Source organism: Mus musculus, chromosome 2 (genome assembly GCF_000001635.26).
Source record: "Mus musculus strain C57BL/6J chromosome 2, GRCm38.p6 C57BL/6J".
In the NCBI taxonomy this organism is placed as follows: Eukaryota; Metazoa; Chordata; class Mammalia; order Rodentia; family Muridae; genus Mus; species Mus musculus.
The window spans coordinates 22,676,039-22,694,156 of NC_000068.7; the positions used below are offsets into that span (position 1 = coordinate 22,676,039).

At 40.6% G+C, this 18,118-nt stretch overlaps 1 protein-coding gene across 1 annotated transcript in view; it reads left to right on the plus strand.

Moving 5' to 3' along the window:
* The window catches only part of Gad2 (glutamic acid decarboxylase 2), a 72,863-nt gene extending 55,024 nt beyond the window's left edge, over positions 1-17,839 (plus strand). The window contains exons 13-16 of the mRNA NM_008078.2: positions 5,250-5,399; positions 8,921-9,028; positions 9,342-9,431; positions 14,135-17,839. Coding sequence (NP_032104.2) covers positions 5,250-5,399; positions 8,921-9,028; positions 9,342-9,431; positions 14,135-14,308 — 522 coding nt within the window. The 3' untranslated portion in view covers positions 14,309-17,839. The remainder of the gene's footprint in view (positions 1-5,249; positions 5,400-8,920; positions 9,029-9,341; positions 9,432-14,134) is intronic.
* Positions 17,840-18,118: the final 279 nt, after the last annotated feature.

Sequence of the window (18,118 nt, forward strand, 5' to 3'; positions counted from 1 at the left end):
GGTTTGCTATTCATTGCTTTTCTCATTGCTGTGACCAAATACTTGATAGGAGCTATTTTAAGGGAGGGAGGGTTTACTTTGGCTCACAGTGTGAGATGACAGTCCATCGTGAATAGAAAGGTACATCAGCAAACCAAAGTATGGCATGTGGCTGGGATATCTCACTGCCTCTAGTCTCTGCAGAACACAAATGCACTGGTGGAAGTGGGGCTAAGCTATAACCCTCCATACCCACCCAAGTGAGCCATTTCTTCCTAAAGTATGCAGTCTCTGAAAACAGCACTACCATCTGGAGAACCAAGGTTTCAATCTTGTGCCTATGGAGGGATGTTTCACATTCAAACCATAGTATTCTTTACCTGGCTTTCAGACACTCTTGGCTATCTTCTAACACAAAGTGCAGACAGTTCAAAACTTACTGTAACCCAACAGTTTCAACATTGTCCCAAAGTCTCCTTAGTGACTCAAAGCTATCCCTCAACTGTGCACCTCTGAAATTTAAAAGACCTACAATGGCACAGAGTAAAAGTTCCAAAGGGGGAAGAATGGGGACACAGCAAGGAAAGGCTACATCAAAGAAAGGCTAACACTGACCAGGCTAAGGGTCAGCTTGAGGAGACAGGCTCATTCCAATTATTGCTCAGATTTGTGAAAAGAACATGGAGCTTCAATATGTCCTATGCAGAGTTGATAAAAGTAAGCCAAAATGCCATTCAAAAAAAAACCACCAGTGAGATCAAAGAAGTATCAATTCAGCACAAGGAAGTGGCTATCTCCACTTGCCACTGGTTAAACCCCTCTTGCAGTGTCTGCATGTCTCTTGATGCCAAATCATACATGAGACCTCATCAAGTAAAACTTGCCACAGTAAGGAACTGTGGGTTCCTTAGGAGTTGGGGCCGGCCTGCGGCTCTAATGTCCGGGTTCGAGCCTGGGAGACGTCTTGGAGCTGAAAGAAAAGAAATCTAGGCGGAAGAGAGAGAAATGGAACCAAGACAGAATTCTGATCAAGGCTCAATTTTAATGGCCATGGACACGCTTTATAAAGGAGAGGGGAGGCCCATTCCCAGTCATGCCAAGTTTCTTGTGAAGTTGTCAGAACAGCCTTTTAGCAGGAACTGGAGAAATTCACAGTTCCGCAACTAACCCCAGAAGATCTTGGAGAACCGGTTCGGCCTCAGGCAGGTAGCAGGCAGTGTAACATCAAAGGAGAGTGATGCGAAGCAGCACAGCGGGTGGCTCCGCCTCAGTCTGAACCAGCCTGGCTAGGATGAAAGAGGTTACAAGGAACACTTTATAAACATCTACAATTGATTATTAACATGGGAGCGCCCAGCCCACTTTGGGAGGTGCTCTCCATAGCTCTCTATTTACTTTTTTACATAACCTAGGACCACTTGTCCAGTGTGGCACCTCCCTCATTGGGCTGGGCCCTACTATATGGATCATTAATAAAGAAAATGTCCCAATGACTTTTCCTCAGGCCAATATGATGGAGGCATTTTTCTTAACTGAGTTTTCTTCTTCTCAGGCAGATGACTCTAGCATGTGTCAAGTCATTAAAAAACTAACCAGCTCACACACTGATATATATATTTAAAAATAAAAGTAAATACAAGAAAGAAACAGGTAGACTCTAATCACTCTCTCAAATCCAAGAACATATGATGTTCTGACCACACACACACACACACACACACACACCCCACCTTTGGAATACAATGAAAAAGGCATTCCAAAAAATTGCAGTAAATATTCTGTGGTGAGGAAAAAACTTCAGTTTTAAAAAGGTCAAGATATATATTGATGAGAGTTTAAAACAAATCTTGTCGTTCCAAGGGATTGTTGAAACCTGTTATACACTATATTATCTAAACAACAAATATTTAATGTTCCTAATTCTATTTGAACCTGAGACTTCCATTTTGAGAAGTGTCCAAGTATTGAGACTCATTTGGAAAACAGTGGTCTTTGACTGTATTCTTGCTCAGAACCAGAACATTATCTCATGAAAGCCTTGTGTGTATAAACCTAGATCACCATTTGCTTCCATAGTGAGCCTGGTCTTTCCAGTGTCAGTCATGAACACTGAAGGCTGCAAGCCAATCTTTCCATTTCAGTCGGAGCTGATCTGACCGATCCACCATCCCATAATTCCCTCCATTCTTTCCTTTAGTGCTGATCACAACTATTTTTAAGCTCTTGATGCCAGGGAAAAACTAGTACAGAATTTTTGTGATCATGAAACAATATAGAAGTGCTTGCTATAGGCAAAAGACACCGTCAATAAGACAAAAAGACCACCAACAGATTGGGAAAGGATCTTTACCTATCCTAAATCAGATAGGGGACTAATATCCAACATATATAAAGAACTCAAGAAGGTGGACTTCAGAAAATCAAATAACCCCATTAAAAAATGGGGCTCAGAACTGAACAAAGAATTCTCACCTGAGGAATACCGAATGGCAGAGAAGCACTTGAAAAAATGTTCAACATCCTTAATCATCAGGGAAATGCAAATCAAAACAACCCTGAGATTCCTCACACCAGTCAGAATGGCTAAGATCAAAAATTCAGGTGACAGCAGATGCTGGCGTGGATGTGGAGAAAGAGGAACACTCCTCCATTGTTGGTGGGAGTGCAGGCTTGTACAACCACTCTGGAAATCAGTCTGGCGGTTCCTCAGAAAACTGGACATAGTACTACCGGAGGATCCAGCAATACCTCTCCTGGGCATATATCCAGAAGATGCCCCAACTGGTAAGAAGGACACATGCTCCACTATGTTCATAGCAGCCTTATTTATAATAGCCAGAAGCTGGAAAGAACCTAGATGCCCCTCAACAGAGGAATGGATACAGAAAATGTGGTACATCTACACAATGGAGTACTACTCAGCTATTAAAAAGAATGAATTTATGAAATTCCTAGCCAGATGGATGGACCTGGAGGGCATCATCCTGAGTGAGGTAACACATTCACAAAGAAACTCACACAATATGTACTCACTGATAAGTGGATATTAGCCCCAAACCTAGGATACCCAAGATATAAGATATAATTTGCTAAACACATGAAACTCAAGAAGAATGAAGACTGAAGTGTGGACACTATGCCCCTCCTTAGATTTGGGAACAAAACACCCATGGAAGGAGTTACAGAGACAAAGTTTGGAGCTGAGATGAAAGGATGGACCATGTAGAGACTGCCATATCCAGGGATCCACCCCATAATCAGCATCCAAACGCTGACACCATTGCATACACTAGCAAGATTTTATTGAAAGGACCCAGATGTAGCTGTCTCTTGTGAGACTATGCCGGGGCCTAGCAAACACAGAAGTGGATGCTCACAGTCAGCTAATGGATGGATCATAGGGCTCCCAATGGAGGAGCTAGAGAAAGTAGCCAAGGAGCTAAAGGGATCTGCAACCCTATAGGTGGAACAACATTATGAACTAACCAGTACCCCGGAGCTCTTGACTCTAGCTGCATATATATCAAAAGATGGCGTAGTCGGCCATCACTGGAAAGAGAGGCCCATTGGACTTGCAAACTTTATATGCCCCAGTACAGGGGAACACCAGGGCCAAAAAGGGGGAGTGGGTGGGCAGGGGAGTGGGGGTGGGTGGATATGGGGGACTTTTGGTATAGCATTGGAAATGTAAATGAGTTAAATACCTAATAAAAAATGGAAAAAAAAAAAAAGAAGTGCTTGCTATAATGCTACATCTTACTAGACTGTAAGGGGAATTTTCTTTTTCAAATTCAATGCCTTCCTCTTGCTCTAATACAAACACATTATATTTTTGTCTTACTTCAAAGATAACTATAGAGTTCATGTAATGTGAAGCCCAAGCTGAAAGTAGAGTCAATTCTATTGTCTACCAAGTGTTCTGTCTATATTGTTCTGAATTTTAGTTTGGATAACCTTTTTAAAAAGGTTCTCTCTTCTTCTCCAGCGCAGTGATCACATTTTGGTCTTTTCTTCTCTTGTCATGAGTCACAAGAGAAAGAAAACCAAATGTCAAAGCTTTTATGAAATCACAATTACACAGTAGCTGACAGAAGAATCAGAAGCTTCCAGCAGATGTGATAAATTGAATCGTGGTGGGGTTTCCAGGAAGAGATTGGCGGTGCCATTGTAGTCAGAAGCATGAGTCACTTGCTGTTCTTTGGAACAATCACTTTGCTGCTTATTTCTAGAATAGGGTTATCGTACTTGGGTGAATTCATGGTCACTGACAGGAAACTCTCCTTTGCAACTACCACAAGCAACTAAATGTGAAAATGTAATCTCTAAGCCTGACCCTTGGGAGAGGAACAGAAGATGGGAAAAGTTGCTCATTTAGGTTCAATCCAGGATTGCAGCAGCTTTGGATAATCTTTGCATTCTAATATATAAGAATAAGAGCAATGAGCTATTGAATAGCTCAAAGTCTGAGCATTACAGGGGGATGAAAGTGCTAGAAGAACCTTAGTAATTGCATTGGAAGAACTAGTTGGGCCTGGAGAGACGAGACAAAGGTTAGGCATACTGACTAATCATTCAGAGGAGCCAGGTTTGACTACCAGCACCCACATGATAGTCGACTATTTGTATCTCCAGTTCCAGGAATCTAATATCCCTTTTTGGACTCTTTGGGCACTAATCCACATGATGGACAGACATACATGCAGGCAACCTGCCCACACACATAAAATAAATCTTAAAAACTAAAGAACCTACAAGTTTCTGAAGTCTCTTCCTCCCCTTCTTCTCTACTCTCTCCTTTGCCTTCCTCTTTAAAAGGGTGATCTTGCTACGTAACCTTGACTGGCCTAGAATTCACTGTGTAGACCAAGGTGACCTCAAACTTGCAGCAACCCTACCTCTACCTCCCAAGTATTGGGTTTCTGAAATATTTTAACTACAATAAAACTAGATCAAGATAATCCCCCAGAAAATGAGCATCACTCTGTGACTTTTATTTATCTACATATTATTATAAATGTATTTCTTAAAATTAAGAAAACAAAAGTATAAGTGTGTCCCTCTGGTAGCACTCTACCTGAGCCTTCATCCCACAAAATCAACCCATGATGCTTGCCTGGACAGTCTTATCCAGTAGTTTTTCTGTTTAATTCTTTCTGTGTTCTTCTTCAAAAAGATACAAGAGAATTTAGCTTTATGATTTTTCTTTCTTAACAATTACCCACAGAGCCATGCTAAAGAGAGTGCCCTGAATTTTCTCTTTGCTCCTGTAGGGACTGATGCAGAGCTGCAACCAGATGCATGCTTCCTACCTCTTTCAGCAAGATAAGCACTATGACCTGTCCTATGACACAGGAGACAAGGCCTTGCAGTGTGGACGCCATGTGGATGTCTTTAAATTATGGCTCATGTGGAGAGCAAAGGTAAGCCCAGGCCAATTATAAGGCAACTAAAGAAAAGAAAACCTGTCTGACAAACTTTTTAAAACATGATTGCTAAATGAAGAGTTACTCAGGGAATTCTTTTTAACCCTGTGTCTGCATGGCTGCATTCTCCATGGGCAAGAGCATAATTAACCCACTGTTTGTCTCCTCTCACATCCTAGGGTTTCTAAAGCTTCCTCAACTCAAAGACCCATTTTGATGCATCTATAAGAATCACTTCTTACTGTTGTCATCCTCATTGTTATTTGGCTTATTTTATTCACCCCCTTCTCCATCTTGTTTGATGATCTGTCTTGATGACTGATTGCCTGAGTAGATTAGTATGTTTTAGAAGGAAACCAGAATGGAAATGCCTACCATGAACACTTAATTCCATGACCACTCCAGTGGATGATTTCTAATGAGAAAGTAATTTTCGAAACTCCAGAAGTTCCCAGTCCTTTGTATGGGGTCCTGTGTAGTTCAAAATTTACCTGGATTATGATCCTTCCTCTACCAACAAGGTCATTTCTGTAGGTCAGAGCCTATATTTTATTAGTTTATTCTCTGGCTGTTTTATGTGTGTATATAATCAAATCTAGTCACACTTGTCCCTCCATCCTTTTCTATTCCTCCTGCCCTCAAATCTCAAGTGCAAATTCCACTTTCATATCTTTTGTCGGGGGAGTGGCTTTGCTTTATGAGGTACATGGTTTAATTTTGACTAGACTCTCAGTTTACAAGTCACAAAATCAAACAATGGCCAGAGCTACCTGTAGACACTACAGAACCTAACTGAAAAATATAATATCATGGAAAACAAAGGAAAACGAGCAAGGGGTAACTGAAGAGAAATCAGGAATGCCCTTCCTGTGTGATTGATCAAGAGGCCACTACACATCTGACTCTGTGTTTTCACTGTCTACATAGTAGGCAATAGGCTCAGTCCCACAGGTTGATGTAAGCAACTTATCAGCAGACATGTTCCCATTCCAGGAAGAAGGCAGGCAAGGGCCTTTGTAAAGAGGTACAAACTGTGTCCTCAGTAACAAACTCCACAAACTGTTCTAGAAAATTCTTCCAAGTAGAGGCATGTGAGATGGTCAAGAAGGAAAGAGAAAATTTTTACTGATAGAGAAAGTGTAATCCACAAGTGTTTTGTAGGATCTTCTTTAAGCCTATTCTAGACAGAAATACAAGCTTAGTGAAAGGAAAAAAGAAACAAAAAGCAAAAAACGAAAAAAAAAAAAAAAAAAAAAAAAACCTCTGAGATGGTTCCCAGGAATAGCATGTCCTCAGGAATTCCCCTTTATATTACCCCACTGAGTTTTCTCAAACTGTTTGGAAGTGTCACCACTGCTTTTGGGAAGCCTTGTAAGGGTAGTGTACACTGGGCCCCAATTCTTTTGACCTTGACAGCACCCCCCCCCATCACCCTTGAAGCCATATGCTTGTAATTCTAACCCTTGGGAGCAGAAGGGTCATTGTAATTTTATGACCAGCCTGGTCTGTAGAGAAAGTCAGAAGTTAGACAAAGGTATGTGGAAGAAGACCCTATCTCAAAAAGCCCAAAACAAAACAAAGCAAAAGTTAAGAGTCTGCTGAAGACATAAGCAGCTCTCACTCCTCACCATAAGATTTGGTCACAACACTTTAATATGGAGGAGGAAACATCAAGGTCATATATTGTAGTGGGTTCTAAATCAGCCTTTTCAAAATTTGTAGGTTTATTTTACTGATGAATGGAAGTTGCAAAATAATAGTTGACAATGTCAAATAGTAAATTAAGAAAGACTTATCTCTACATAGAGTAGAAGCTCTCTCTTCTCTCAAACACCATGTTTTTTTTTTTTTTTTTTTTTTTGTTTTTCTTCTGTGTTTTCGTTAAGTGATGATCATTAGCTGTACTTACATAAGCTCACACTGCACCAATTCCTGAAGTCTCTGCTCCTGGATGAGGTGGCCCTTCGTTCTTAGAAAGTAACTTTAAAAATACCAGGAGTGGATCAAATGGCAGGAGCAGGTCAACCCCTGAGATGAAGGTTAGGGAGTCAGCTTTCCCTGTCCTGAAATAAAAGAATTCAGAGAGGTAAAAGGCAGTGTCAAGCCACGGTACTTAAGAGCATCTTTCGATTTGTTACACAAAGCTTCAAATGTCTGGACATCCAAATGGAACAATTTTCCATTTGGCTTATAACTTAAAGCTTCATTTTTGTTTCGAGATGAAATGATAATAGTTCTCAAAATACTAAGCACAATTTCTCAGCATAGACCAGAAGTGAGGATAATTATCCCATCACAAGCTCCCTTGCCATGCTTGTCACAGGGATCAAACGTTCCCTGTAGGAACTACCATATAAAAGTTGGCTACAATGGTTACGTGATTTTAAAACAAGATTCTATTCTCCTTTAGAGGTCAGGCTGATCTCAAATCCCAGCAACCCTCTTGCTTGAGCTTACTGGGTGTATCTTTCTTCCATACCAACAAGAATTAGGACTTCACCTAAAAAGGAAAATGAGGAAGAGTGGACAGAGGAGAACATCACTTCAGTGACAATCTTCTGAACCCATCTCATTTCTCCAATACAGCTAGCTCATTCTGAAGCATGCTTTACATGGGCTGGTTAGGTCTTCTTTTTGGGCGAAGATAAACACGCCCATCTTAACTCTGTTATACTTACAGTTGCTTCCCCTGAGTTCCATGCTGGATTAAGTTATGTACCAGTTTCCCCGAGCATTAACTGCTTTCCTGAGATCTCCATTTGCACTTAACAAATATAGGAAGTAGCAAAGGAAAAGCATTTTTTTAAATCAGTTCCCTAGTGTGCCCAGGCATTGGTTAGATAATTCCAGTTCAAGGCAGTTGTACTGTTATTCAAAAGTCCAGATCCAAGGTTTCCAGAGCCGAGAAGTAAAAGCCACTGATGGTTTATGTACCCAGCTGCCATGAGCCCTGCATCACTACCAAGGACACCAGAAAGCTAAGCCCAAGACAACCTTCCTAAGACTCATCTGTCTGACCAACTGACACTCAGCAAGTACCTGTAGCTTGGGGATGGATAGTTTGCATCATGAGTGAGGGCCAAACAGGCATGTGGGGAGGACAGTGAGGGGAGGGAGAGACCCCTGACAAGGCTTCTTATCTGCAGGAAAAGACTAGCCTATCCCTTCTGTTATTAATGACTTCCATGATTGCATCTATGAGCTGCAAAGGCAAATTTTCCCCTTGAGTAATCAAAATAATTGCCTGGGGAATTAAGCCCTGGGAACAAAAGGAGTCAACTGTGGGGCCTCTTAATGAAAAGGAACAAACACACCTTGGGAGGAGAATTAAAGGGAGGTAATCACCAGAAAAACCTCTAGGAGCATCCTTGTCTAAGATGTGTCAAAGTGGCAGGGCCGGAAATGGCAGAATGACTGCCAATCTCTATGTTAATGACTCATGTTGTTCCCTCCTTTCTATCTGAGAGCTATCCACATGCTTGGTCTGCCTAATGCTTTCTCTTTCTTCTCTTTCATAGGGGACTACTGGGTTTGAGGCACACATTGATAAGTGTTTGGAGCTAGCAGAGTATTTATACACTATCATAAAAAACCGAGAAGGCTATGAAATGGTGTTTGATGGGAAGGTACGTGTTCAGCATTTCAACAATCACCATGAACATCCTCGGTTCCAGTGCTTACCCCTGGTGTTTTCTGGTGTCAGTAATGAGCTTTCTGGCTAAGTGGGACCATTACAGGGGCAAGTGATAGATGGTGCGGTGGTTCCTTTGAGCTGGGATAAAGAGTGGACTCACAACTCTGAAGAATGTGAAAGGGAAATATGCCAAAGGAAATCACTCATTTAAATACAGGAGTTGTCTTCTGAACCTGAAGAATCAAAACATTTGAACCCTCCTTGGAATTTTAGACCAGGCCTGAATCCTATTTTCTTCCTTTTAGCCTCAACACACAAATGTCTGCTTCTGGTTTGTACCTCCTAGTTTGCGCACTCTGGAAGACAATGAAGAGAGAATGAGCCGCCTCTCAAAGGTAGGCACTGAGAGCTCCTTGTCTCCTTTGCTACATTCGTCTTCTTTGTGATATGCAATGTCTTTGTGGGGAATAACACCTGGAGCCTGGACCCATCTCATCCATGAGCTCTCACAGAGCCCAGATGTGCAAAGCCATTGTCCCCTGATTTTTCACAATTCCACTTGCTTGTTCCTAGAGAGAGAGTTTATGATGTCTTAAAATAATTGATTGGGTGACAATCTTTACTGACATTCAGAAATCACCAAAAACTGCCCTTGTTGAATACAAAGATCCAGGCTACCCAGTAGAAGGAGCAATAATCTTAACAGCTACCATTTTGTGTGTACTGTATGCCCCAGGCTCCACATTTATCAGATTTTAGGTCACTTAAAGTCTCATAGCAGCTCGTGTGAGTTGAAGTGGCCAAGAATTATTGCTGTCCCATTTTACTGAATGACCGTGGGAAATGCAATGCTCCCCCAAATTGTACAGCAAGTTTGACTCCAGAGCTTAAAGAGCTCTGATGTCTCCACTGGTTATATATTCTATATAATGTATATAGAATATATATATTATATCTTTAATCTCTACATGCTCCCAACATTTACACATGGATGCAGTTTGCTTTATGGTGCACACTAAAGGGAGAGCACTCCAAAGCCTATTTCTCACTCTCCACTGGTTATATATTCTATATAATGTATATAGAATATATATATTATATATTTAATCTCTACATGCTCCCAACATTTACACATGGATGCAGTTTGCTTTATGGTGCACACTAAAGGGAGGGCACTCCAAAGCCTATTTCTCACAGTGCTGTAGGAATGGGAAGCCAGGGCCATCCATCACTTATACATGAACCCCAGAAAGTTAGTTGTTCTAGGCACTGTTTCAGTGACTCAGGAGGCTGCACACACAGCCAGGTTACCCAGGCATATATTCCCCACTGCTAAGAATCTTGCCTTAACTTACTGGCCTTCTGGAATAATTTATTCCCTTCTATATAAAGGGAAGTATAGGATTCCTGTAGATCAGTGTTTCTCAACCTTCCTAATAACTCAACCCTTTAATACAGTTCCTCATGTTGTGGTGGCCCCCAACCATTAAATTATTTCATTACTACTTCATAACTATAATTTTGCTACTGGTGAATCTCAATGTAAATATGTGATATGCGAGGGTATCTAATATGTGCCTCCATGGAAGTCATGGCCTACAGGTTGAGAACCACTGCAGTAGATGAAAACCCCTCAGGTGACTTTTAAAACATTAATATCTGCCCTTTAGCAATCTGGAACCACATTTTTCAGTGTGATGAAACTCACATGAGGTAGTCTTTTTTTTTTAATTTATTAGTGTGTGTTGTGTATGAAGATACATGTTCAGATACATATACAAATGTACGTGAATGTGCATATATGCATGTGTGCACCTGCATGTTGGAAAGAGAACAAAGTTAAATTCTGAACAATACAAGGCCAAGAACTTGCTTAGTTCAGTGCTATAGTATACAAAAGCCACCAAAAGTCAATTGCTGAGCTGAAGTGCTGAGCCTGTGGGGCTTGCAATATAATAAATTACTATGGTGGCTGATGAACAACAGAAATTTATGTTTCACAGTCAGTTCTGGGGTTGGGAAATCTGAGATCAAGCAGTCAGCAGATTCCATATCCAAATGGTCAGCCCTTTCCCCCTGTACCTTCTCTGGGGTGTTAATTAATACTTCTCACATACTTCCTTGCTTAAGAGAAAAGAACTTTTACCAAATTCAATCAGCCTTTCCCAAGAGTTCACTGGTAGCAAACAAATATCTAGTCATAACAGAAGCAGTTATGACTAATACAAGCATTCACTCCTTCATGAAGATGTAAAGATGAGAATCTGGTAGGTGTATTTCTAGTTGCCTAAGAGACTAGCCTGGAACTCACTATGTAGCCCAGCTGGCCTGGAATTCACAAGAGATACACCTGACTCTGCCTCCTAAATCCTGGGGTTAAAGGTGTGCTCCACTATGGCCAGCAATTTACTGACCATTACCTTCATCTCTTAACAGCTTTTCTAGTCCTCCACTAATTGATGACTTTCAAAAGGCTATCATAATGGGCTTCATAGCAAATTGGTAAAGAAGCAATGTGGCCTCATACATGAGATGACTTTGAAAAGTCTGCTATGGAATAATGAAAAACTCATTTGGCAAGATTTTGACATTACAGAATGTTTTCTTAATGGCATTCATACATTTCTAAGATTTAAACACAAAAGCTTTCTAACATATAGTGGAAACACATTTTCAAGATAACTATGTTATTTCATAAACACTAGCCCCCTCTGAAAGAAACAAGTGCAAAGTTTAATTATGAAGAGGTCTGCTGGTGATGTAAGAGATGGTCGCCATTTTCAACTGAATCTATGACCATGAACATCTCACATAAGTGCAATGCATCTCTGGCTTCTCATTTCTGGCTGTATCTTTGTAATGAACATCAAAGATCAGATGCTACATATACAGACTCCAGTGGCAAATTCATGTGGACAGATCAAGCAAGCATACTGAGCAGATGCAACTGAAATGTAGGTCTCATCTTAGCAAGCTGCTCCTCTCATGCTACTACCACGTCTGTTAGAATTCAGAAAGCCCTCTACAGCTTCTTGCACCACGTTAGGAAACCAAGGAATGAAAAGGTAGTATGCCTACCTTCCAGCAGCTTACAGATGGGGTAGAAAGAGAAAATGTAGCTGCTCATCAGTGAAGGCCAGTTAAGAAATTAGGATGCTGTTAGACTCTGTGTGTAAAGTCCCGTAGGTACAACTCAGAAGAAGATAGTTAATAGTGGGCACGAAAGGGTCCCCTGAGGTTGGGACACTGTGGGGGAAACCTGCAGAATACTTAGGATGTGGAGCCTTACAGAGGACTGAAGACATGGACTGGGAGAAAGTACCACGGTATGACTGATGATAGGCATGAAATGATGAGAAATGTAGATGCTTCAAAGGATATTTAATAAATGGCCCTTGTCAGAGTTGAAAGCTCGCTTTGGTTAGCAGTTGAAGATGAATTGTTGGAGCTGATGAGAAAAAGCTGGTTTGCAGAGCTGGAGAGCACAAGCTTATTTCGAAACAGCAGAGAGAATCCAGGAGCTGCAATGACCGTCGTAACAAAAGCACTGTGGTCTTGTCAGAGATGTCTCTCTGTGCACGAAATCACAACACAGCTATTTACTCCTAGATAAGTCTTTATATCGGTACAGCCTTGGGGTTTTTTTGGGTTTTTTTTTGGTTTTTTGGTTTTTTGGGTTTTTTTTTTTTTCCGAAATACTTGTAAGTGAAAACAATTTTAAAAAGAATGAAAAGAAACTAGAAAAGTTTAGGATCACAAAAAAGTTGACAGAAGTGTGTTTATTTATTTATTTTTCTTTAATGCCTTTGTGTGGTAGTAGGGGGTGTACCCTTTAGGGGAGGTTAAAGGAAGGCACTAGGCATTCCTCCAGTCCTCTCTGACTTATTCTTTTTTTCTTTTTTCTTTTTAATTTTTTCATAATTCCTTTTTTAAAAAGATATTATGCAGGGCTGGAGAGATGGCTCAGTGGTTAAGAGCACTAGCTGCTCTTCCAGAGGTCACAGGTTCAATCCCCAGCAACCACATGGTGGCTCACAACCATCTATAATTGGATATGATGCCCTCTTCTGGTCTGTCAGTGACAGCGTACTCATATACATAAAATAAATAATTTTTAAAAAAAAAAAGTATGCGCATTGGTGTTTTGCCTACATGAATGTCTGTGCAAGGGTATTGGATCCCCTGGAGTTACAAACAGGTATGAGCTGCCATGTAGGTGCTGGGAATTTAACTCAGGTCCTCTGTAGGAACAGCCAGTGCTCTTAACTGCCCTTTTTAGTTCACTCACATTGGTGTTTTGCCTGCATGTATGTCTGAATGAGGGTGTTGGATCACATAGACCCAAGGTTATAGGCATTTGTGATCTGCCATATGGGTGTTGGGAATTGAACCCAGGTCCTCTGGAAGAACAGCCAGTGCTCTTAACTGCTGAGCCATCTCTCCAGTCCCTACTTAATCTCTTGATGCAGGGTCTCTTAAAGGAACCTGAAGCTTACCATTTCAGCTAGGCTGGCTGACCAGTAAGCTCCAGGACTAACCTGACTTCTCCCCACAGCATTGTTGTTACAGATGTGTACCCTGTTTTTTAGAGGCATGTACCATGTACTCCTGGATTTGTTACATGGCTGCTAGAGGAGCACAGGTTCTCATGGTTTCAAGCAGGTGCACTCACCCACTGAACTATCTCTCCAGCCCTCTGTCTCCTGCTTTTATCCATCACTTGATACTGAGGCTTGCCCCTCATAGTAATTTTTATTAATAGTGCTTTCTTTCAACGACTTTGCATTTTTAGGGTGAAACTCTCTTCAGTGTAGTACTGTTAAACCATTTAACCCCAGGAAAAGATTCTTTTCATTTCCTGCAAGATGACGAGTCTCTTATTATATTTAGGGTTTTTAATATTCTGAGCTATTTTTATTTGCTGATCTCATGAAAACTTGAAGCAGTTCCTTCAAGAGAAAATTGTGGTCCTGTTTAGTTAAAAACTAAAAACACCACTTGCTATGGGATGCACTGCATAACATACAAACATTGATTGCATAACTAACATAAAGGAGATAGAGAGAAAGTCGTTGCACTGACGTGTTCTCTTCCACAGGTGGCGCCAGTGATTAAAGCCAGAATGATGGAGTATGGGACCACAATGGTCAGCTACCAACCCTTAGGGGACAAGGTCAACTTCTTCCGCATGGTCATCTCAAACCCTGCAGCAACTCACCAAGACATTGACTTCCTTATTGAAGAAATCGAACGCCTCGGACAAGATTTGTAATCACCTCACTCATCAAACTGTTTCAGTTCTCTAGGTAGACAGCTAAGTTGTCACAAACTGTGTAAATGTATTTGTAGTTTGTTCCAGAATAATTCTATTTCTATATCGTGGTGTCACAGTAGAGTACAGTTTAAAAAAATCAAAACCAGTGGGGTGGTGGTGGCGCATGCCTTTAATCCCAGCACTTGGGAGGCAGAGGCAGGCAGATTTCTAAGTTCAAGGCCAGCCTGGTCTACAAAGTGAGTTCCAGGACAGCCAGGGCTACACAGAGAAACCCTGTCTCGAAAAAAACCAAAAAACAAAGAAATCAAAACCAACAGGAAACATCACTCCTTTTTAAAATCCTTTCTTAAGTTTAGAATACCTCTCTAATAATTAGTGACAAAAGGCTGTGTTCTAATCAGTAAGAGAAAGTATAAAATTGTTATAAATACTTCCCTTTTAATATAGTATGTTAATCCAACCTTATTTTCACTTCAGAGCAGTAGTAATAAATAGTGCCAAATCACCCTTGAATCATAAAAGGTTCTCTGGGGTACAGTGAAAAGGACAAAGTAAATATAAAATGTATGTGGACAAGAAAAACTCTTGCCTTTTTCATAGTATTAGGAAAAGAATTTCTAATTTACCTAGAGCAACATTTCAAATGTATTTAAATACATATAATTTTACAAAAGAAAAATATATATTAAAAGAAATCCTATTTTGTAACATATAGATTTTATTTTATATGGGTTATACAGACTGCAGAGGCAGATATGAAACATAAGCCAGAGTTATTTCTTTACTTTTTTCTATCTTTCTTCTCATGGAGGCACAATAAAACACTTTAGCAAGATAGTTTTAACATAGAACCCACAAAATTCTTTTAAAATGTAATAACTTACTTTAGAATACATTGTGGCTTATCATATCCCTAAAGCTAGTATTTCAAAGCAAACACACACAAAAATGAAACTTCTAAAAACAATTGAACAGATCAACAATTAAGATTCTCTTCCTGTTTAGATGTTGCACTAGTTGACCTCGCAGACCCTGTCTAGAAGCCAGGCAAGCCCAGCTTGGACCCAGATCCAGGCAAGCTCGTCCACTCTGCTTCCCGGCGGCCTGCTTTCAACCAAAGGTTGATATTAGTTCTTGAAGTGTCTTTTCAAACCATATTCTTTTATTAGATCATCTGGATTAATTAGGAAAAAGGGTGAAAATAAAACCAAATCAGCCCTAGCAAAGAGGGGTACAGCACACTCCTTAAGTGTGATAAGCACAGAATATTAAACCCAGTCATGGGAGTCGAGACCTCTGTATGACAAGAATGGCTTCCTCCCAGATGCCATTTTGCTACTGTCTGGGGAAAGGGTCGTTTGCATCCCAGATGCTCTCTTCTTCAAATTCCTTCTCCATCCCACACTTTAAAGTCTCTCCTGCTAGACTCCCTGCCCCCAGACCCCTAGTAATGAATTACTATCCCATGTGGCTCTTTTCCTTTCCTGAAATGAGTTCCTCATGCAAGCAATTTCAAGGTAGCCTAAGAACTTCTTTTATCTGCCTCCCATCAAGACCCACAGTGACTAGAATGTGCAGAGATCGCTAAAATTCAAATCAAGAGTTTGAAAATACGTTTCTTTCCCTGTAAACTGGATGGAGAATGATCAACAGCTCCCATGATAACTTTAAGTCACAGATGAACAGATCTAAGTGCTGGTAGAACTATGGACTTTTACATGCAAAAGGCAAGTACCAGTCTGGAAGCATTCTCCCACTCCATATGGATGGGCATTTTGGTACTCAGAAAGATACAGGAACAGAAGAAAGAAGGCCCTGTCCCTAACTACCACAAATCTTTACAACTTAGCCCAGACCTTATTTGACTAGACATACTGATCCTCAGTATGACTGTAGCTTTGGGCCCTTGCTGTCTAGACAGCCAAAAAGAAAACAACCTGTACACCAGAGTGTCATGAAGTAGGTCAGCACTCCCTAATGGACAGGCATAACTTTCCTTTCTAGAACCTGGCTGCTGAGAGTAAATATGCAGCTGCCCATCCATCTTGTGCCTCAGGCCCACAGATCTCACTTCCCGGGCAGAGACTCACTTATCAAACCGAGTGTCCCGCTTAGAGAAGGCAGAAGGGCCTACTGTCTGATAGATGGAAAGCTTAGCCCTTGGGGGACAGACTTAGTAGCTCAAGCTGGCTTCTAGTTTGATGAGATGACAGAATTTAAAAAGTTGTGTCCATGCACTTTTTGCTAGTGAATTGGATCTCCAATCCCCTTCTTCTCCAGATTCTTCCTCAAAATTTCTAGGAGCCTTGCTCGGGCATGCAAATCTTCTCATCCTGTATCCTAGAAAAGGAGGTACATGCATGCCCAGTACTTTAATAGATCCTCTACAGCAGCTCTGCCATCCACTCAGGAGAGTGCTAAGGAAAATGGGATGAAAGAGTAATAATGGAGTAATAATGGAGGGAGACTATATTGAACGTTGGTCCAAATCCCCAGTGCCAATGGTCTCTATCTGTGATTTTTTTTTCTTTTTAAACATTGGTTTCAGTTTTAATCAGAATTGATATGCTAATTTTTATTTATATAGCAATATTTCATTTATTATTTAAAATACTTGAAAAAAGTGCAGTATGTGTTTATCTAAGACTTCTAAGTGGTATAGACTTCATGTTCTGTCACAGGATTTGAAGAAAGAAAATCGTGTGTGTGTGTGTGTGTGTGTGTGTGTGTGTGTGTGTGTGTGTGAGTGTTGCCGTTAGTACATTGTTAGTACTGTCTTGTCACCTCAGATTGAGGTTGTGCACTTTATATTGAATTGTGTGGTGTTGCAAAACAACATGTGTTGCTGTAAAAACTTGCACAATGTATTACCAGTGTGTCTTCTTCTATGTGGTAGTTGTATTGAACTTTGAACTTTGAAATTATGAGAACTACATTTGCATCCATTCCTGTCCTTGCCTCTCTTCTACCCTCACCCTTTCACCCAGTCCCAAGCTGTGTGCCCTCTCCATTGGCTCTTAGAGAAAACATAACCTCAACTAAGTCCCACCCTAAGAAATCTCTTTGACAACTGTGTGATGGCACACAAAATGCTTCATCTCTGAGGCCAGAGAAACCAATTATGGAGCGTCACAGGCTGCTGACAGTGCAGGTATTGACTCTACAGGGTCTTGGAGAAGGTGCTGCTCCTCAGAACATGGACAAAGGATGCACAGGTGTAAATATAGTAACAGGACAAAGAAGCAAAAACATCAAACCAGGTATCATCTTGCACGTGCTTTTCTGTTTTCAAGTGCTAAATGCAAACACTGTGTATTAATTAGTTGTGTATGCAAAGATCTTGTTGCCAAATGGTGTTTCTGAATAATGTCAACATTTCCCCAGCACCACTACATTAACTAAAGACAGAAAAAATAAAATAAAAACAAATGTGGCAACCTATGCTACCAAATATAAACTTGTGTATGATCAAAGTATTTTACCTGTGTTTTCTCTCTAAACCCAAATAAATGTGTAAATGTAGACATATCAGGCTACGGGTGCTCACTTTACACTCTGTCATGTGGTGGAGGTCATTTTTAATATTTAATGACTTTCTTGTCTTCTGGTCTTACTTCTGCTATCACCCCCTTTCTTCATCAAATAGAAATGGTCAATCAAAAATATTTTATTATGACATTTTCACCTAAGTATAAAAACGAGAAAAACAAAATACCAAAGTCCCATGTGGCCTTCAACCTTTACTCTTGCAATCTTATTTAATTTATTCCTCTACACTACTTTTCCCCTGGTACCAAATTATGTTTT